Genomic DNA, 23,131 nt, shown 5'->3' on the forward strand with positions numbered 1-23,131 from the left:
GAGTTATATCCTTACCCATATCTAGTGACTTAAAAAAAACACTTTATGTATTTATGTGCTTATTTATTTATTTAATGTTTTCATTAGTGATTCATTGTGGTATATTCATACAAGTATACAGCATAATTTGGCTACTTTTAGAACCAGGCAGATATAATTTTCTTGCACATATAAATACAATAATTTGAATTTGAAAATAAAGTGTTATTGTATCTGCAAATGTTCTAAAAGAATGTGAATATTACCAATCATAGCAAACTTTCTTTTCCCTTAAATAAATATTTTTGTCTTTTCTTATTTTATGGGAATACTTTTAATGTTTTACATTACATACTGTTTGCTGAAGTTTTATGTAGATATCATTTAACATGTAAAGAAGATTTATTTTATTTTTTATAACTAATTTTTCAAAATAAAGAATTAAGGCCAAGTTAAATTGAACTGTTTAAATGATTACAAAGTGAAATTTGAAATATTATTAAAATGGAGTGCAGCACAGTATCCATGATTATTCAATAATAGTGATTTAAATTCTTCATTTGCATAATCAATTCCAGCTGGCTTGTTTCACTTGTATTTTACTTTTCTTCAATGTTGTTTAAATGTGATATCAGTTCCTGGTGGTGAATTGAGCAATAGCACATCCATGTTGTAGTAGAAACAACTCTACTGGTTTCAGGTGTAAGATATTTTAAAACTTGAGTTAACCCTAATGTCAAAAAAAATTATATATCATATAAAAACTAAATACACATCAATAAAATTACTCTTGATAAAGATAAACATATAAGTGTTATATGTCATTTTCTTATCCAAAAAAAGTGATAGTATATTATCTCAAATGGTGTGACAAATAAAATCCCCCATTCACCCAAACTCCACATAATCAGAGATAGGTATATGGGTTTTTACCTGTATGACTAGAACACAAAGTGGAATCCCATGCAATATCTCAGTTGTCTTTAATATCTTCTCTTCTGAAATTCTTTGCAAGTTGATGTTGTCATAAATTCAACCAATCTGTAGTTTACATGGAATGACAGACACTCTGAATCAATACTTTAATTATCCTCCATAATTTCCTGTGAATTATTATAACCTGGCAATGTTATTACCATTTTAGTGGGGGAAGGTAGAAATGGATGGTAACAAGAATAAGAAAAGGACAGAGTAATTCTCGAACACCAAGTGCTCCCATGTAGAGGAGAGGGATGAGAGTGACCAGGGGTACAGACACCATCCTCAGAGATGGTGGGAAAGTGAGAGGTGTACTAAGGCAGGTCTTGTTCACTGTAAATTTAGGCATATTCTGGCAAAGCATATACTGCCCTTCCTGCATACAATTTTAAACTGAAACTAAATATTTACACATTGCAAACTGACATCATTCTAAGGGAGAAGTAAGTTTCTACATGTAAGTTCAAAAACAGATTAGTAAACAGTTTTCATTTTTGGCCTTTGGTTACTAAGGTTTGATCCAAAGTTGAAATTGATCTGTTTTTATCCACTAAGTCTCTGTTTTTTTTCAGTCTACCACTTTTTCCTTCTTTGCAGTTATGCCTCCTCCCCCCATACCATCCCCCCACATGCCTAGGTCTTTGAGATTCTGCCAACCAATCTGTCTTGTGCTCAGTTAACTTTAACTGAGTGCACTTTAACTCAGTGCACTTTATCCATTTCTTAACTTTAATAAATCTCAGAACCTTGACCCTAAAAAGGGCATGAGGTAATTGGGAAAATGTGTTACACTTTTGCTTAAAATTATATAAAGAAGCATTGCAAAAAATAACTCAGAGAAAATGAAGTAATGGAACAGATGGGGAAAAAAATACCCAACATGAAATAATAAAAGAAAAAGAACATAAAGATTTGACAGAGCACTTTTATTTGTTTTGACATTTTAACTTAGAAAGCCAACTTTCTCATAAACCTTGTTAACTGGAAATGTAATAGATAGTAAAGTGATTATAGAATGTTCCTTCAAAGGTTCCTGAATTTTTTTTTCTTTTTTAAGCTAAATTAAAGTGATTCCTTGCTTTAAAACTGTGTCATAAATTCAGACTTGGGACACATAGATCAGATGCACAATGGAATTACACAAATTGAAGTTTCTGGGTTCATGGAACAGCTTTTAGGTGCACTAAACATTGTTTCCTCATTGTCTTTTGTATTTTTACATTTGCTGCTGTCTAATATGCCCTTTTCCTATGGGCCAAAACCTATAGATCAAATGGGAAATCTCCTAGATAGTTTCATTTTCTTTTTTTCATTCATTCATTCATTCATTCATTCATTCATTCAGTGATCACTTTGTGACTTCTAAATACTAGGCAGTATGACAAGTATTTTCTAAAGGAGATAGCTTAGAGGAAAAATAAACAAAAAATGAATATTTTAGTATAGTAATACATTGTATTTTATCATAAACTATCATGACAGATATAAACAAAAGATACTATAGGACTATGTAAGTAAAGCAGGAAAATAAATTGGGAGATATGGATAGGGTAGGGTACAGTTGGGAAGTTGGTTTTTAAAAGATGGAACAAAGAGAGAAGTATGTTAAGATATTTATGGTATCCAGGATAGGATTTAGAATATATATAAATACACACACACACACACACACACACACACACACACACATATGGACATTTATTTATTTATTTATTATTTTTATGTGATGCTGAGGATTGAACCCAGTTCATCACACACGCTAGACGAGTGCTATACAGCTGAACTTACAACCCCAGCTTCCCAAGATAGGTTTTGAAGATTGAGTAGGAGTTAGCCAGAAAAGGTAGTCAAAGAAGACATTAAAGACGGAGGAACATCAAATGTACAAACCTGTCTCCATGTATCTATTTGCTCCATCAGTTTTTAACTTCCACAGCTGCTAGCAATAGAATTTTGTACAATATGTTTCTCTCTCTCTCTCTCCTTTTTTTTTTTTTTTTTTTTTTTTTTTTTTGGTACCAGGAATTGGACTCTGGGGAACTCAACCACTGAGCCACATCCCCAACCTTTTTTTATATTTTATTTAGAGACAGGGTCTCATTGAGTTGCTTAGCACCTTGCTTTTTGCTGAGGCTGGTTTTGAACTCATAATCCTCCTGCCTCAGCCTCATGAGCCTCTGGGATTCAGCGCCCGGCTTCCTTTCTCTTTTAATATTTATCCCCAAAATTTGCTGATAATTACTCAGATGCTAAATTATTCCTACTGCAGGGTACTCAGGGTCTCATTTTAACGTTGCCCTGCGGCTAAGCTGCTTTTTGTGGCAGCCAGTCAAGCGTCATGAAAACTCATTCCATATATACTAACAATTTATTTTAATGCTGAAATAATGATGGGCAGTAGGAAATAGCTACTCAGACACTATATGTTTCAAGAGATTTGATCTCAGTGGAATCTCAAGCTGTTTTCTGATAATAATGTACTTCAACCTAATTATGGCATACCTGTTATTTTACCCAGTTTCTTATGGTTGTTACCTGTTTTTCCATTATCTTTTTATGATGCTGGAATAATTTTTTAATATATAATTTGTTTTAAGTTGTAGATGGACACAATACCTTTATTTTATTTATTTATTTCTATGTGATGCTGAGGATTGAACACAGAGCCTCACACACATAAGGCAATCACTTCACCACTGAGCTATAACTCCAGCCCCAGCCTGGAATAATCATCATACTATTTCACTATTAAAAAAAATTACACAGAAATTGCACAATCACCTCTTAAAATATAAAAAATATATAATTTTATTTTTTGAAAGCTTATTAAGTGCAACATAAACTCTATTCCTTTTTTAGAGTTTTTTTTTTAAACTTCCTTACTGCCACTGATATTTTCTTTACACCACTTTTCCCAATTACCTTTCTTCTCATGATACTTCTAATTTGAATAATATTTTTAGAAGCTATTTGGATCATACCATATATATACATATGAAGTATACTCATGAATATCCATGAGAAGATAGGAAAGAAATTTGATGCAAAATATCTGCTTTTTTCCATTTTCATTTTGTTCACTTGCTTTACTTTTTTCTAAATTGATTCTGTAGTTTGGGTTTTTAGTATATGTACTATAATCTACCTTAAGAATTAGCCTATTTAAAAGTACCTCCTACTCTACTTTTTTTTCTCCAAAAAATTGATTTTAGAAAAATAGAGCAAATCTACAAAAAAAGTAAAAATTTAAGTAAAGTTTTCTGAATCCCACTATTATCTATAATCATAATGGAACAATAAAAAATTTCAAAGCTACAAAGAAAATAATACCATTCTCTTAAATTTGAAAGTAAAAAACAAAGGTAAATGATGATTAAATGACTATAAATACATAGGATGAAACATTTGTTGTTTAAATCCAGATAAATACTTGGATATAAGAACAGTGACTTTACTTATTAATCTGTAATTGGAAGCATAACATGGAAATTTTTAAAAGTTTTAAGATAAATCAAACATGAAAAAATATTTTCACACTTTGAAAAATATTTTTGTGCTGCCTATTTAATAAGTCTCTGCTCAATTTTCTTTAAAAACTGCCAATTTAATTCAAGAAAATTTTGTACATACATGTTGATCATTTGATTATTTGGAGCAAAATAACTTATCGCTTACTTAGACATTTTTGAGAATGTTTTTAATTAAGCTTGAACCTGTAGTTTTTTTGTTGATTCAGGCACATAAACATCCTAACATAAGAAATGCTTAACTATTGTTATAACTCAATATGGTGAATTATTACTTGAACTATTTTTGCTATGACATAAGTTGGTAATAAAAATTCCATGTATTGGGGATTACAGCAAAAATAGTAAAGATGTATTTGAAGAGAGAAGACATTAAATATTATTGAAAATTATTCTACCATACAAACAGAGTCAGTCCTCAATTTCAGTTAGCTTATACTTTGAGAGTGATAGACTGAATTATAAACTAAGATATGGGGCTGGGGATGTGGCTCAAGTGGTAGCACACTCGCCTGGCATGCGCAAGGCAATGGGTTTGATCCTCAACACCATATAAAGACAAAATAAAGATATTGTGTCCACCTAAAACTAAAAAATAATATTAAAAAAAACAAGATATGAAGGAAACAAGGGCCAAAGGAAAGGACTTGGGGTGGAACTGTGTTGCGACATTAGATGAGCTAGATTTGGGAATCGACTAGTAAAAACTGGATGGCTTTGAGCAAGCAGCATTTGAATAGAGATCTGAAAAATGAAGCAAAGCCAGTCATCAAAAATCTCTAGTACAAATATTCTAGAGGAAGAAACAACTAGAGAAAAAAATCTTTAAAAAAAGAAAGAAAACTAAAAAGAGATAAATTTTGAAATGCTTAACAAATTATAAACAAACCAGGGTAGAGCTGCCCCAGTTAATAAATGGGACACATATGAGAAGAAATTGGAGAAAATGGCAAGATCTGGATTATATGTTTCCATCCAGGTGGAGGTAAGGAATGAAGACTCCTTAGTAAAAAGTAGATGTCTTAGAAGAATTTTAATCACAGGAGTGATGTGATTAGATTTGCAAAAATCACTTGTGGTTTTGTAAAGAATGGCCTGAAGAATAGAAGAGCTGAGGCCTAGAGTCAAGTTAGGCTGGTCAGTAACAAAATATGGGGAAATGGAGAAGGATGATGATTTCTTTTCTTACAAAATACAGTGATGCCACTTAAAATTGTGAAAGAAAGAACTGGAGTGTTAAAAATTATTTGTGGTTAAAAAAAAAGAAAGAAAAGGTAATCGTATGAGACTGATAAATACCTATACACAAAGTAAGATTGTGAGGAGCTGGTAGGAAGAGATATGGTCTTATACTTTATTAATTGTTAAAAGTAACTAAATTTGAAAGATCAAGAATTAGAAGTATAAACATATTTTTTGAAATTGGAATAGTAAGCAGACAAAAATTATTGGGTCAAACTCTTTGCAGATGAACTACATTTTGGGTAGAGGTATTCCTTTAATAAAAGTGATTTTAATAAAGTAAATTGATAGGAAACTTTGCATCTCTTTGTCCCATTAACTTAATAAAGGCAAAGGAACAGGATTTATCAAAATTTTAAGGTCGTGGAAAGTAGTCTCTACTTACAATGTTGGGAACTACATTTGATATTTAACTAATGTATTTTCCTAGTAACAGGAACACCACAAAATTGATCTGAATTTTGAAAGTTAAAGATGCACAGTCCAACCTATAACTAAAGAGAAATTCTCCATGTAGCAACCTAGACATAAAATTTCAATATCAAAACAAAAACATCAGGCTTTTTGGTAGTGGTGAAAGGTGGAGAGTGGTGGTGTTTTGTAACAGGATATTAGCACCACATAGTGGAGAAGATTTTGTTTAAATTATGAAAATCAAAGCTCTAATGAGGAAGCTCAAGTTAACCAACTTCACTTATACTAATGTTAAAATATTTTGCAAAATCTTCAGTGGAAAATCAATGAATTATACAGCCTACAGAGATATTTTATTTTTTCACAAAATTCAATTCCACAGGAGTGTCTTTGTTTGTTTTTATGAAATGTAAAACTTTTTTTGCTGAATATGTAGGACTTGTCTCAGTTATGTTAGTTTTTCTCTTACTTTAAAAAAATATTTTTAGTTATAGATGAACACAATACCTTTATTTTATTTATTTATTTATTTATTTTTATGTGGTGCTGAGGATTGAACCCAGTGCCTTACACCAGGCAAGTGCTCTACCACTGAGCCCCAACCCTAGCCACTTTCCCCATATTTTGTAAAAAGAAATTCCAGAACAGAATGCTAAATAATTACCAGTATTATAAAACCAAGTAATAAAAGAATTTTGACAATTTAAATAATAATCTAATTAATATGTGTGATTATAAATAACTTAAAATTTATCATTTTTTAAAACTAAGATGCAATCTTTCTAATATCACTGTTATTGTATCTTAGTTAAACAGCACACAGTCTTAAAAGCATTAACAATTAAAATTAATAACCAGCATATTTATTTTTTCATTTTATTTTATTTTCTTTTGTTTGTTCTATTTAGCTATACATGACAGTAGAATGCACCCTTACACATCACACTTAGAAGAAATAAAATTTCTCATCCTTCTAGTTGTACATGATGTAAAATTCTACTGGTCATATAGTCATATGTGTACATAGGGCAATAATGTCTGATTCATTCTACTATCCTTCCTACCCCCATGCCCCTGTATTTATTAATTTTGTTTTTATTTTTATATAATATAATTAATAATACAAATAAGAATAATATGTAGATTTTTCTTTCATATTTTATTGTAAAATATAATACATATAAGTAAATAAAACATGAACATAATCTATTGCAAATAATTCTAATCATCTGTTTTATTCCTAATGATGATTATTTGTGCCCCCTCCCTTTACTCTTGATTAGTCTTGTCAGGATTGCATTAATTTTGTTTTGTCCCCAAACTAGCTTTTAGTTTCTTTAATGCTTTATATATTGTGTATTTTTTCATTTTATTATTTCTGCTCTTTTTACTATTATTTACTAATTTCTTTCTACACAGCTATTTTTCTAGCTTTTTGAGAATTCTCACTTCCTTAAGTTTTACCTCCTTTCTTATTTTCATTTATTTTTACTAAATGTTTGTATACAACTTTGGTTATTATTCACTTCAAAATATTTTCTAATTCTCATTGATTTTCTCATTGACCTATAGAAGACTTTATGTATTTGTTAACCAATTTTTGTTTATTGCGATTTTCTTGTTTGTTTTTTTTCTTATAACATGGGGGAACAAGAATATATTCTGATTTTGATAGTTTGAAATTTATCAGAACTTGCATTATTATCATCTAATGTAATTTATTTTCATAAATATTTTATGTTCTTTTAAAAAAACATTGTTGGGTACAGTGTTCTTTGTATATAAAGTAAGTCTTTTGTTTTGTAAGTTTTTCAAAATAACCTTAAGAATTTGTCTTGCTTTATTCTCTTCAATTATTCAAGAGGTACACACTGTCTCCAACAGTAATTTTGAAACATATATATACTTTTTACTAGGTGCTTCACATTTTATTTTAGACTTTTTTTTTTATACTGGGGACTGATACTGGGGGCATTTAACCACTGAACCACATCCCCAGCCCATTTTTATATTTTTATATAGAGGCAGGGTCTTGCTGAGTTGCTTAGGGCTTTGCTAAATTGCTGAGGCTGGTTTTGAACTTGAGATTCTCCTGTCTCAGTCTCCTGAGGTCTGGGATTTTAGGCATGCACCACTGCTCCCAGCATTATTAGTATTCTTGATGACTGCCATTCTGACTGGTGTAGATGAAATCTCAGTGTAGTTTTGATTTCCATTTCCTTGATTGTTAATAATGTGGAATATTTTTTTCATATGTATTTGTATTTCTTCTTTGAGAAATTTGTGTTTAATTTGTTTGCCCTTTTAGTAATTGGGTTATTTGATTTTTTTGGTGTGAAGTTTTTTGAGTTCTTTATATATCCTAGATATTAACCTATGTCAGAAGAGTCACTAGTAAAGATTTTCTCTCATTCTGTAGGTTCTCTCTTCACATTTTTAATTGTTTCCTTTGCTGTGCAGAAGATTTTTAATTTCATACTATCCCATTTATGAACTGTTGCCATTATTGCCTGAGTGTTAGGTAGCCTGTTGAGTTGGAGTGATAATCCTACATTTTCTTCTAGGAGTTGCACAGTTTCTGGTCTAATCCCTAGGTCTTTGATCCATTTTGAGTTGATTTTTGTGCAGGGTGAGAGATAAAAGTATAGTTTCATCCTTCTTCATATGGATAGCCAGTTTCCCCATTTAACTGGAACATTCAATCCATTTCTGTGTCATAAAAGTACTGATGTGTTGCAGTTAAAAATCTAACCCTTTAGCTTAATCCCTTTTACTGTATGTGATTCTCTTTAGGATCTTGCTGCCTTATGAATTTGTTAATTTTCATGATTTAATCTTTCCCTTCAAGTAGGTTAAAAATTTCATCTAAATTCTGCTTCTATAACTTTGGCAATTATTCTAGGAATTAAAACTAGTTGTCTTAATTCATTTGGACTGCTATAGCACACCATCATTAACTGGGCAGTTTATAAAAACATCAGATGTTTATTTTTGACAGTTCTGAAGGCTCGGATGTGTGAGAAGGTGCCAGCAGAGGATCAACTGAGGGCACCTTCTGGTTCATAGACAGCACCTTCTACTTGTGTCCTCACACAGTGGAATGGACAGGGCAGTCTCCTTTGTAAAACCACTCTAAAGCTTCTTTTAACATAGCTCTAATCCCCTTCATGAGAGCTCCACCTTCATAATCTAATTACCTCCCCAAACCCCACGTCCTAATACCAACACATTGGTGATTAGGTTTAAACATGAATGTTGGGGAAGCAACAAACATGGATATCATAGCACGAGCCTTCTTAACAATGTCTGATGCTAATTTATCACTCAGACTTCAGAAGAAAAGTCTAATCAGCAGAAGATTATATAAATGTCAATCAGTTGATAAATATACCCATTTATCTATCTTGCTCTTAAAAATGATTCTTTCTAGTTGCTTAGGAAACCTACATGGTGGGAAGTCAGAAAGAGAAGGTCACAAACAGACTGGAACTCTCAGGGAAGGCAACTGCTGTCCACAGGAAAATTCCTTCCAGAATTTTTACCTTGAATAATCACCTGGAGTAAAGTCAATAGATTTATTGCATGCCTTCCTAGCAGCACATAGATTAGTGTTTGATGTAATACCAAAAGATGGAGGCCCAGCCACTTTCATCTATCAATTATTATGCCTATGTATGAGTATGAGTGCACAAATGGTGTAACCCTACATCATGTACAACCAGAGAAATGAAAGTTGTGCTCCATTTGTGTAAAACATAAAATACAAGTTATTAAAATAAAAAAGAAAACTATCACAGCTAGTTAACACCTTTCCACTCTTCTCAACACTGAGAGCTTATAAGACATCAATTCTCTTTTCTCAGTTTATACACCATTGTCATGTAGTTTATATATATGTGTGTGTGCACACTTGCATATTTAAACAGGATAAGATTCCATATATACATACATTATATATATTTGTTTTGTAGTCAATGTTAATTTAGATTTACTCCTGTGTATATCATTTTCTTGGCTCTTCATTTCTCTCTATCATAGACCCTATATCCAGGGGCATTTTCCTTTTTCTGAAGTATATCTTTTAGTTCATTTGTTTTTATTTTCTTCCTGTGAATTTAAGGAGGCAATTTTTCTCAAATTTTATTGATCAAATTTTCAGTCTTGAAAAATTATTTGTTTATGTAGATTTCTAGATTGGTAATTACAGCTTTCTCCAAATTAAAAAGATCTTTTAATATCTTCTAGCTTGTTACTGCTATTGAGAAGTCTGCTGTAAGTCTAACCATTAACTGCCATTAAATGAATCTGACTTTTTCTTTGGCCAGGTTAAGATTTCACTCTTTTCTTTGGTTTTCTGCGTATTCTTTAAAATGAAGTGAGGCATTCATACCAGTGATACCACCAGTTACCCGAGAGGAATCCTGCTTCCTCACACATTGAAGTATAACATTAGAGAAGCACACCAAGGCAAGCATATAAAGCAGGGTTTATTTAGAAAGGGGTAACACAGACTTCTCCCAGGAGGAAGAAGGAGGCCATGGCTGGTATCCTGGTATCTTAAGAAGTGAGGGCATTCTGCCTTTTTTTTTTTTAATGTCTTAGGCTCCCTTTGTTCTCCTGCTCTCTTCCCCTTATCTCTCTCCTTTCTGTGTATGTGACTAGGCCCAGGAGATGCTCAGGTGGAATGACCAAAAGGTGAGAAGCAGATGGACAGGGGGATTGGCCAGATGAAGCAGCCCAGGACACATTAATTAACAGCTTTTACAACTCCCTGTAGGGAAGGACAATTCCTGGGGCAGATTACCTTAGCAACAGGTTGGAACAGGGCAGGTTATCATGATAAGGGTGGAGGAAGGGCTCTGAAGTCCCTGGGAGGCAGACTCCAACTTTCGGGACTTACTCAAATTGGCCTCCTTGATCCAACCTGACTCGATTTACCTATCTATGTTGACTGCCTGGCTAATTCTGGCTTCACCAGCGTGAACCCATTCAGGGTCCCAAATTGGACTTTTATTACTTTTGCCTAATAAACCTAACAAGTAATGGTCATGTTTATGACTGTTCTTAAGATAATAAATTTTTTTTTCATTTTAACATTTGAATTTTGGTAGTATTAGTGCTTTTCTTACTGGAAAGAAGAATATAATTTTTCAGTTGTTTAATTTTGCATAGGTTTTTTTTATTTTAAAATACTTTAATATATATGTTGTTTTTGAAATTTGTTTTATTCACTAAACTTTATATTTTTATATTTAATCATAGTGTTTAAAAACATTAAGTTTTCATTGTATATAGGGTAAATATCAATTATGATACTGTACTGTGTATTTCAAGAGCTGGAGAAAGGATTTTGAATGTTCTAACTACAAAGAAATAAATGTTTAAAGAGAAAGATATTTGCCCTGATTTGGACATTGTGCAAAGTATATATGCATTAAAACATCATAAAGACCCCATAAATATGTGCAAATAATTATCAATTAAAAAGATGTTTTCACCATGAAGAAATGATTGATCATTGAGAAGATAGATGTTTAGTTTGACTTAAACATTACACAGACTATACAAACAGGGATATACCACATAGTAAACTGTTATTAGGTGTAATTTTTGTTTTAATCTATTATTTTTTTTCAAAAAATTAATGAAAATATTGATAAAATAAGTAAATATGATAGTAGAATAATGGAATAAAAATAATAGTGAGTTAACTGACAGAGTGTCAAATATAGTGGATGGTTAAAGAAGATTTAAGAGAATATGTGTTCTCTTACATAGATTGTGGTGAGCTGTGAATCCCTTTTTCTGTGGCTCCACCCCTTTGGCCTTGTGCACTGCATCTAACATGGCTTCTCTCTTGGATAGCTCTGCCCACTGCTTCCTACAGTTTTCCTTGGCAGATGTTCCATGTTACTAGAATCTCTTAATTCCTGAGGTCTCCACTGCAGCTTTAGTTTCATTCTCACATTTTTATGCATTTCTGTCTCAGGGGCTACCTGAAGGGATTCTGACCCTCTTGCACTTTGCTTGGCCTCCCAGGACTTCCTTTGAAACCTCAGTGGAGGCCTCCATGATCCCCAACTCCAGAATCCTACATTCTTGAACAACTGGCACCACATGGATGATGCCAACTCCTGCTGCCAGCTCAAGGAATAGCTGGGCTCCTTGACTATGGTTGCAGGGGCCCTTAAGTCTAGACAACTGAACATTATTTAAGGACCCATGAGGAAGGAACTTCATGGGTCCCTCTTATGGAGGCAGGGTGCTCCTATGATCTCTTTTCAAATGAATTTTTATTTTATACCCTTTAGACTTCTATGGGTGTAGTTTTCTAAGATGCCCTCAAGGAATCTTTCCTTGTATCTCTGTATAAAATACTTAGCTTCTCTTTAGTGGTGGTAATCATTTCAGCAACCACATCTTCTTGGCCCCAATTTAGATCTACTTCTTTGGCCAACTGAAAGCTTTTCCAATCTTTCCTGTTTTTTTGTTTTGTTTTGTTTTGTTTTTTTGCTTCTCATTATCACAGTAAATTTGAATAAAAAACCACCAGCAATACCCATGCAACTTTCTGAATTTGTGCTGCCTTGAAATTTCCTCCCCCAGATTAATTAGTCCATCAACTATAGATTGAAACTATAGTTTCAGGTCATGGGCAAATTGCAGACAAGTTATTTGCTGTCATGTGACTGTATCTAATGTGACTTGTTTCTTGTCCAATTCCAAAGAGTCTTCATTACATTCTGAAACCCCATAAGCATAGTCTTTTTACTGTTTATATTGTTATCAACATTCTGGTCTTCTCAGCTCCCATCAGAATTACCTAAAAAGCTTTGCTTTTAACAGTCTAAGTTTACTCCAGCCTGCATCTCCAAACTTATCCAAACTCCTGCCACAAACCAGTTCAAAAGTCTTCTGAACCACATGGTCAGGTTACTCACAACAACAACCTTAGTTTTCAGTATCAATTTGTATGTTAGTCAGCTTTTCATTGCTGTGACCAAAGTACCTGACAACAGTTACTTAGCCAAGAAATAATTTATTCTCATTCATAGTTTTAAGGATTAAACCTCTGAGTTGGTGAGCTCAAAATAAATTTTTCTTTACGAATTCTCAGTTGACATATAATTTTAAGCACCTGACTAATTTTAGAAATGAAATTTTAAGCACCTAACTAATTTTAGAAATGAAATTTTAAGCACCTAATTTTAGAAATGTAAGACAACGATTTCATGCTTCAACATTTACTATTATAGACTCAGTTGTTATTTTATTGTTATCAAAATAAAAATTTTTTTTTCTGTATGTGTTTAAGGCTTTTAACTTTTGTTTTTTATGTGTGTGTTTTAGCAGAGCCTGAATATAGGTTTCCTTTGTGTATATACTCAGGGATTTTGCCAAGATTTACATTTGTGTTTTGATTTCTCTAAGCGATTTTAGGTTCCTTTGAGCTATTAATTTTTCAGTTATTACTTCTGTCAATTTTCCCTCCTTTGAAACTCCAGTTATTCATATGTTGTGTTACTTGACACTGCATGACACTTTTTTATTACTCTGTTTGATTTGTTCTTGTTTATGCACTTTAGCCTTTCTGTATTTCACTTGTGGCATTTCTACATTAGACTTTCTTCAAGCTTAATATATTTCCCTCTGTGTCCATATGACTCATAAGGCATTATTTCACATATTTATTCTGTACTTTCAGAATAGCACATGATTTTTATAGTCATTTTGTTTTGGGTATCTTTTTATTTTTATTCATTTACATCTTCTTTATATAGTTTCTTTAACATACTTAAAAGAGTTATTCTAAAGGTATTGATAGCATTGTAGCTTCAGGAGCTAAGTGTCTGCTATTTACTAACTTTATTTTCTCTTCCTGGACATACTTTTTCTCCTTTCATGTGTGCTTTAATTTTCATTTGAGTCCATACATTTTGTATGAGATGGAATGTTATAACTTAAGTATATGTAATTACTCCCACCAATGAGAGTGTTTGCTTTCTTTTGATATAATTAAACTTATTTGGGCCTGGGTTAGATTTTAGTTTGAGTCAGTCCACTTCTGGTATGAAAAGATGCAAAGAGAGGAGTGTGTGTGTGTGTGTGTGTGTGCACGCATGCACACTCATATGTTTTCAATTGAGAACCTGGTTAGAATCTTGTTCCTCTATCCCAAAAGACTGATAAATTTACCTGCTTCTTTGATGCTTTGACTGCCGTTTTAAAATTTGATCCTGAGTGATTTTCAAATATAGCAAATATGTTTAATAAAGATACTAACTGTTTACTTAAAGCAGGCCACTTCTCCTGTTCGGACATTTTGTCTGAGAATATGGGAAATTTCAGTCCAAAACCTCTGCAGGGAACTTTGATTCTAAACAAGTTTTAGAAAATTTTATGCTAGACATAATCTCTCAAAGTTCATCTGGTTCTTCCTTTCTTCACTACCATTCCGCTATTTATTCAAATTTGGATCTTCAATCCATATCCACAGCTGGCAGTCATAACCAGGTAAGAAATAGCCAAAGACCATATGTTTGCATGAAATAGGGCTTTCTCACTTGGATTTAATTAATTTAATCCTCTCAATCCCACAATTTATTTTTAAACACACACACACTATTTTACATGCACACTGTTCTAGTCAGCTTTCTGTTGCTGTGATTAAAAGATCTGACCAGAACAATTGTAGAGGAGGAAAAGTTTATCTGAGGGCTCACAATTTCAGAACTCTCAGTTCATAGATAGGCAGCTCCATTCCTCAGGGTCTGAAGTGAGGCGAAACAGCAGGGAAGAGTGTGGCAGAGTGAAGCTGCTCACATGATGATCAGGAGGCAGAGAGACAGAGAGAGACTCCACTGGCCAGATACAAAATGACCAAATACTCTAATGACCCATCTCTTCCAGCCACACCCTACTCACCTTTATTTACCACTCTGTTAACCCCCATCCCCCCATCAATAGATACATTCATTGGTTGGGTTAAAGCTCTCATAACCCATTCAATTCTCTTCTAAACCTTCTTGCATTATCTTATAAGTGAGCTTTTTGGGACACATCGAAACCAACCCATGACACTCATTCCCACAAGGGATGGATCAGTAATCACATAGGTATTTTTAAAAGCAAAGCCAACCCCAACATATCATATGTTTGCTTTTATTATCTGCAGATTGCCAAGGACCTCCTCCAATAGGAGATACAGAAATTCTGTTAGGTTCCTGGCCTGACCAGCCTTATACAGAGGGTACTCAGGCTACCTACAAATGCCACCCTGGCTATAGGACCCTGGGCACCATCAAAAGGGCATGCAGAAATGGAGAATGGGTGGCTCTTAATCCAGGCAGGATATGTCAGAGTAAGTACTTCACTTTTTAAAATAATATTTATTCTTAAGTTTTAGGTGGACACAATATCTTTACTTTACATTTATGTGGTGCTGAGGATTGAACCCAGTGCCTCTACCACTGAGCCACAACCCCGAGTTCTTCACTTTTTTTTGGAAACTTATGAAATCTTTTAGTTTTGAAAATGCTTAATACTTGATATTGTAACAATACTGGTTGAATTATATCATTCTTATCATTTTAATACAAAGCAATACATGATTATTTTTAAAAAGAGGACAGTAATTCAACAAAATTCAAAAATATATTCAATTATAAAATAATAGCTTTGCTCTTTTCAATTTTCCTTATATTCAATGTTGTCCTCTAATTAAATGCCAAATATCTTTGTCCACCAACTCCTACATAAAATGTGTTCTCTGCATAACATACATATATATATGTGTGTGTATATATATGTGTGTGTGTGTGTGTATATATATATTTTTTTTAATTTTTTTTTATTTTAGAAAAGCCCTGTGGACATCCTGGGGATACTCCATTTGGTTCTTTTCATCTTGAAGTAGGAAATAAATTTGAATATGGCGCAAAAGTTGTTTATAAATGTGAGGAGGGGTATGTAGTCAATATTGAAAAGGTTTATAACTCAAATACTAAAGAGGAACTGTACTAATTTATATACACAAATAACTTGAAAATTAAGGTACAATATAAAGTATTATATGTGTATATCATACTGTTTTCTTAACATTAAGAAATTCAAGCTGTGATTACTCTGATTTAGTATTTTTATAAGTATATGGAAAAACAGTTGGCAGTAAGTGTTCACCCAAGGCATCTTTTCTACATTGTACTATTTGCAGGGTATTTTGGGTTATTTATGTTGGGAATAATTGGACATATAATAAAATTATAAATTTATAAAATTTAGGAAGAAGCAATTTTTTGGTTGCAAGTTTTACTTATAAATGCTATAATATAAATTTCCATGTTATACAAATTCTTTTTATCATTCATATCAAAAATGCTACTCTTTCAGAATCATTGATTTTATACCTTCTAACCAGCCAGTCAGGTTTCCTGACTGATCTCATCACAGTACCTCCTTAGTCTTTGTTCTTCTCTATTATTCCTCTCTAGGTCAAAAACTTATTTTGCAGAAAATTTTATACGTTAGGAAGCCATGATTAGATCACTGTAATTTTATACTAAACAATATGAATCAAGAGATTATAAATTGAATCATTGTTCTCCCCTCATACATTTCTTGATTTGGAGCAAGAAAATGTAATAGTTTAAGTTCAGGCTTGATACTAAACCCATGTACCAAACCTTCAAATCTCAGTATCTGTGTGTATAAATAGGTCTTCACTTGGTATTTTGCTTTCTTTTTAAAGTGAACACATATCATGTGCATAATGGGATTAGTGAGAGAAAGAAATAAGACCCATACTTGAAGCCCTTAAAAGAGACCCTGGAATATTGCAAATGCCTGATAAGTATTAGTTATTAATAGTTTGGCCTCTTCAGAGGAAGTTTTTCAAACACATTTTCAATCCAACTCTCAGTCTTTACTACTGTCTTCTTCATATGTAACCAAGTAGGTTAAGCCAATCTGGGCCTGAACTTTTTGATTTGCTCTACCTCTGAAATCTCCCTTTATTTCTAGAGAAGTCTTCCCTTTAGGTTCCAACAATGACTTGGAAAGGAATCAAAATCCATAAATTTCTTTTACTTGATTTCCTCAGTTGTAAAAATGCATATTTACAACTTGTTGAAGAAAGTAGCTACAGACTTGCCTCTGATTCTGGCTCTCTTTACCTCACCCTGTGTCCACTAGGGGTAACTCTGCTATAGCCTCACTATGAGAGTTCCTGCTATTCTCAGTCTCCAACAGAACTTTGACAGTGAAATCGCTGATATTTATCAGTGAAATGAAGTGTTGAGATCATCCAGCAAACTAAAGTAATTTATGTTATTTTAAAATTGTTTTATTTTTTAACTTCTCTACTAGCTAGAATGTAGGGGATATAAATCTTTTGACCGGGTTGTAGATGGTGAAGTAGATTTGATTTTTAATTTTTTTTGTATTTGTAGATGGACAGCATGCCTTTATTTTATTTGTTTATTTTTATGCAGTGCTGAGGATTGAACCCAGTGCCTCACATGTGCAAGGCAAGCACTTTTCCACTGAGCTACAGCCCTAGCCCAGTGAAGTAGATTTTTACCCCTTGGTTTCTGTCAGTCAACTAACCCTTTTTGATCTTTTGTCTTTAGTTATTTCCCTTGCTGAATACTAACCATTTAACTGAATATTCAGTGCAGATATCCTACAGGAATTATGAAAATTTTGAGAAGTTTTGAAAAACCTTAAGTTTTTTTTAAAATTATTATTCTGCTTGTCTGGGTTTGAGTATTGTCAGCTACTGTTTTTTGCCAATCACTGTCAAATAGGCAACTTCTCTCTTTTTCCTCACCTCCTTCCTCCAAATATTTGGGCCATGGGAGGCTTTTGCAGAATGTTGCAGAATATCTGAAACATCTTTGGGAAACAAATGGATCTCTGGTGCAGGTGGAAAAAAATAACCAGAAAATCTGCTTTCTCTGTTAAGAGGGTATATTCTAGCTAGTAGAGAAGTTACAGGATTGCCTTAGTAGTCAATTATTTTGTTTCCTTTACATGAATGATACATAGAATAAATGCTTGGCTCTGTGACTAAAACTTGGTTTATGAAAATGTTTTCTTTCCTTACAGAATTAGTCACAAATCAAAGCATTTTCCTTTTTTTTTTTTTGAGGGAGAACATTTATTTTACTTGTACAATGAGCAGAACAATCCTTATTTGCAAATGAAGAAAACAAAGGCCCATGAAAATTATTTAATGAGTCTACAGGTCTTTCAAAGGAAAAAAAAAAACAGAGGGAGAGAAAGACATTTAAGACAGGAAGGAAGGAAGAAAGGAAGGAAAGAACAAATGATGGTAGGAAGGGAGAAAGGATAGTAGGGAAGGTAAAATAAAGGAAGAGAAAAAGAAGGAAGGAAATGTATAAGTTGCTAATTTTCCATAAAAAGGAGTTTTTGAAAGACATTCAGAATAGGATTAAGCTAAAAACTGCATGCAAATACGTAATCTCTTGCCAGTCTGTTATTTTTGTGTTTTCAGGTATCGAATGTTAAGCGAGAATAATTTCCGTGAATGTAAAGCAGAAGGATGGACAAATGATATTCCTATATGTAAAGGTAATATAAAATAAGTTTACAATCTGTCAAGATAGCTAAACTATTTAAGCTTTTTCAAAGTGTTTGGCATCAAAACATCCTTAAGTTTATAATTAAATTTTTTTATTTAAATTATTTTTCTGGTTTATAATACAGTGCAGTTCCTTCCCTTGCTGAATACTAACCAGTTAACTGGATATCCAATGTGGATATCTAGTTTTATTATCCTACAGGTAGGTGGCTTTAAGAAACTTTTGAAAAATCTGAAAAAGTTGTTCTTTCTGCATTCTGCTTGTCCAGTGCAGCAATGTATCTAGTCATTTTCTTTTATTTTTTATTTTTAAATTTATTTTTGGTACCAGGGAATGAACTCAGGGGTGCTTAATCACTAAGCCACATTTTCAGTCTTTTTTGGATTTTATTAAGAGACAGGGTCTTGCAAAATTGCTTGAGGCCTCACTAAATTTCTAAGGCTGGCTTTGAATTTGTGATCCTCCTGCCTCAAGCCACCAAGTCATTGGGATTACAGATGTGTAACAAACATGCCTGACAAGTTCTTTTATTACTACATATTTTGTGTTTTGATATATCAAATATAGGAGTTGAAGTTATAGCTCAGTGGTAGTGTGTTTATTAGGCATGCATGAGGACCTGAGTTTTATTTCCAGTACACATAAATAAATAAATAGATAAATATGAGAGAGAGAGAGAGAGAGAGAGAGAGAGAGAGAGAGAGAATAAATAAAGAGATAAATCAAAATTCCTTCGGATCCTTGTTAAAACTGAGATTTGGGTTACTAAAAAAAGACCTATTGAATCAGTATTTTTGGAGTGAAAGAGAAACACTCCTATTATTTTTATAATAACAAGAATCCAGGGTCCTTCTACAGTAAAAAGGTTTGACTTCCATAACCTTGGATATTTGAAAATATTAAGTAAAATTAAAATAAGTACTCAAGTTATTTTGAACACTGAGGTGGAAGAGGAAGGAAATTTAAGAACAATTTTTCTATTGAAGTAAATACTATGAAGTTTACTTTTATATCTTTTAGAATGCTGGTTTATATTATTTCAGGGCATACATGGAAATTTTGTATTTAGTCATTCTAAACTTATATTTCTTAATAATTTGAGCTACTTGTCACCATGAAATTGCAAACTACGATTCAAAGTAGTAGTTGTTTGTTCACTTCCACAGAAAAGAATCAGAGATAAACAGTAATTTTAATTTTACCTAGATTTATCTTTTGCAAACAGGTGTATCAAATGCTTCTAAAAATATTTAAGTAATTTCCTCTATTTTATCTTGCTGATGATTTTACACACACACACACACACACAATTTCATTACAAAGTTTTCAAATTCTACTAGAAAAAATTATTTTTGTTTTTTCAGTTGTTACATGTTTGCCAGTGACAGAACCAGAGAATGGGAGAATTATCAGTAGTGCGATAGAACCAGATGAGGAATATTATTTTGGACAAGTCGTGCAGTTTGAGTGTAATTCAGGCTTCAAACATGAAGGTCACAAAGAAATATATTGTTCAGTAAATGGTCATTGGAGTAATGAAAAACCAAGATGTGTGGGTAAGATGCACTTAACTGCTTGCTTAATTGTTCTTAGTTTTTCTTATGAAAATATATATTTGAAAATGTGGTACACAATAATGAATATAAATAGTTCTTAAAAAGCTAATGTTTATTAAGCATGTACAATATTCCTGTAGTTGATCTTAATTTTCTGTATAAGTCATCTTATTTTCTACCTACAAAACAGTTTTATGATTTATGTACTAGTATCATCTCTATGATTGAAGAAATTTTGGTGCAAAATTGTTTTAGTCAGCTACTTGGCTGCTTGATTAAAAAAACTAACAAGAACAATTAGAGGAGGAAAAGTTTATTTGAGGTCTCTCAGTTTCAGAGGTCTCGGTCCATGGATAGCCAGCTCCATTCCCTGGGGCTCAAGGGACATGATGGTGAAATAATAAAGCAACGGAAAGTGACTTAGAACATGATGATCAGGAATGAGAGAGAGAGAGAGAGATGAGAGAGAGAGAGAGAGAGAGAGAGAGAGAGAGAGAGAGAGAGGAGAGAGAGGAGAGAGAGAGAGAGAGAGAGAGAGAGAGAGAGAGAGAGAGAGACTCTCCTCACAACATACAAAATATATACCTCAAAGGTACACCCTTGATGACCCACCTCTTCCAGCCACACCCTACCTACTTTCAGTTACCACTCAGTCAATTTCTATCAGAGGATTAACTGGGTTAAGGCTCTCATAACCCAATCATTTCACCTCTAAATCTTGGTGGATTGTCTCACATATGAGCTTTTGGGTGTTACTTCCCTGTTAACAAAAATCAAATCATGCAGCCTAGATTACCACAGCATAGGGAGTCTAGATTTAAACCTAGGTTATTATCTGACATCAGCATCCATACTCTAACCACAAACATATTGTTGTTGGCTCTTTTTTCAGGGTGATGAGTTCCAGGGATTAAACTCAGGAGCACTCAACTCTAGCCATTTTTTTATTTATTTAGAGACAGGGTTTAAGTTGCTTAGTTTCATTGAGTTGCTTAATGTCTTGCTGTTCCTGAGTCTGGCTTTGAACTTGAAATTCTGCCTCAGCCTATGCTGCTGGGATTACAGCATGTAACACCACTACTGGCTGTACTTGGCTCTTACAAGTTGAAAGAGAATGTTCAGCCTTTCTGTGCTGATCTCCAAAAAAGTCTATTTTTAATTCTGGATGCCAAATATTTATTATTTGTTTCCACTGATGCATCATGATGGCATTATATTTTTAAATAACTCATCTTTGATAACTTATTTCTAGGAAATAATTCTCTTTCATATTTGTGCTGAAAGTTAACTATGAACTGTCACATTTTTTTTAATCTAGTCTACCTTACAGTAAAAAAAAAATAAACAAAAATTTCTTAAGAATTCTAACAGAAATAGTGCTTTGTGATAATAATGTTAAGTTAAATACTTTAGAGGTTCATACATGGGATTTCTATGATCACAGCTAGATGTCATGGCTAGCAGAACCTTCCTGAAATTGCAGATGCCTAAGGAAAGTCTTACAGGAAGAGAGGGCTATTTTTAGGTGACCATGAAGAAGGCAAAAGCATGCCAGTTCTAGGAATGTCAGAAGAGGAACATAGAAAGGCAGTGAGGCTTCAATAAGTGTGAAGTCCTATTGTTCCTTGTCCACTATCCACAGGGGCCTCCCATAGGAAGATGATAAGTCAGTGATGAACTGAAGATAGGCCAGTACAAGGTACTGAGAAGCTAATGCACCATTCTTAAGAACTTAGCTTTAATGCAGACTGATTTGGGAACTGGTGAAAGATTTGAAGTGGAGGAATAAAGTGACCATTTGGAAGTTTTTGTAGTTAAACCCAAGAAAAAGAGATTAGGAAGATGGAAGAAGAAGATTTGGAAAAACAGTTATCATTGTCACTATCTCAGGGAAAAGTATTTGAGAGAAGTGGTGTCAAAGATGATGGGCAGTTTTCTGTTGTTATTGTTTAGGTGTTTGTTTTGCTGTGTTTTTGTTTTTGACAGAAAACCTGTATAGACAGTGAAGACACAAAAGCAGAATCTCAGTTACTTCCAAAGATGTAATGAAAAATGAGTTGAATAAATTTCTTCGAGAAAGATTCTGTTGAATCAATAACGAGAAAATGTTTTATTTTTACAGGTCACTTGGAGAAAATACTTATCACAGTAAATCTATATTCAATATCACATATGCATTTGATGAGTATTACTATCAATTACTGCCAAAGGACTAATTTACCCTTAAACTAAAGTTGAAATATAATTTTTCTCATAATTTTAGCTTCTGGCAAAAATGAAGAGCAACAGATGATGTTAAGAATAACAGATAAAACAGACAGTCAAGCCAAAAGACAACTTTTGTTTGGTTGGCTGATTTACCTAATGGAAACAAATTTTCTATTTTTATATAAACACAACTTGGTTATAGTCCTTTAGTTCATAATAAACATTTCAGAATTTAATCTCTTGTATTTAGAAATTTCCTGCACATCGCCAGAAATTAGAAATGGGTATTCTGTATCTCCAAAGAAAATTTATAAGGAGAATGAAATATTTCAATATAAATGTAATCAAGGTTTTGAAAACAGTGAAAGAGGCAATGCTACATGCACTAGTTCAGGATGGAGTCCAAGTCCCTCATGTGAAGGTAAGGTTATTTTTATTTTCTGTTTCTTTTGTTAAAAATTTTATCAGGCCTGGTGCGCTGGTGCAGGTCTGTAATCCCAGGGCTTGGGAGGTTGAGGCAAGTGCATCACAAATTCAAAGTCAGCCTCAGTGACAGCAAAGTACTAAGGAACTCAGTGAGACGCTGTATCTAAATAAAATACAAAAGGCGTCTGGGGATGTGGCT

At 33.1% G+C, this 23,131-nt stretch overlaps 1 protein-coding gene across 2 annotated transcripts in view; it reads left to right on the plus strand.

Moving 5' to 3' along the window:
* The window catches only part of LOC113177812 (complement factor H-like), a 73,183-nt gene that overhangs the window by 1,581 nt on the left and 48,471 nt on the right, over positions 1 to 23,131 (plus strand). For both annotated transcript variants that reach the window (XM_077802486.1, XM_077802487.1), the window contains exons 2-6: positions 15,316 to 15,501; positions 16,000 to 16,105; positions 18,655 to 18,731; positions 20,107 to 20,298; positions 22,757 to 22,927. In XM_077802486.1, coding sequence (XP_077658612.1) covers positions 15,316 to 15,501; positions 16,000 to 16,105; positions 18,655 to 18,731; positions 20,107 to 20,298; positions 22,757 to 22,927 — 732 coding nt within the window. The remainder of the gene's footprint in view (positions 1 to 15,315; positions 15,502 to 15,999; positions 16,106 to 18,654; positions 18,732 to 20,106; positions 20,299 to 22,756; positions 22,928 to 23,131) is intronic.

This window comes from Urocitellus parryii, chromosome 9 (assembly GCF_045843805.1).
Source record: "Urocitellus parryii isolate mUroPar1 chromosome 9, mUroPar1.hap1, whole genome shotgun sequence".
NCBI classification, from domain to species: domain Eukaryota; kingdom Metazoa; phylum Chordata; class Mammalia; order Rodentia; family Sciuridae; genus Urocitellus; species Urocitellus parryii.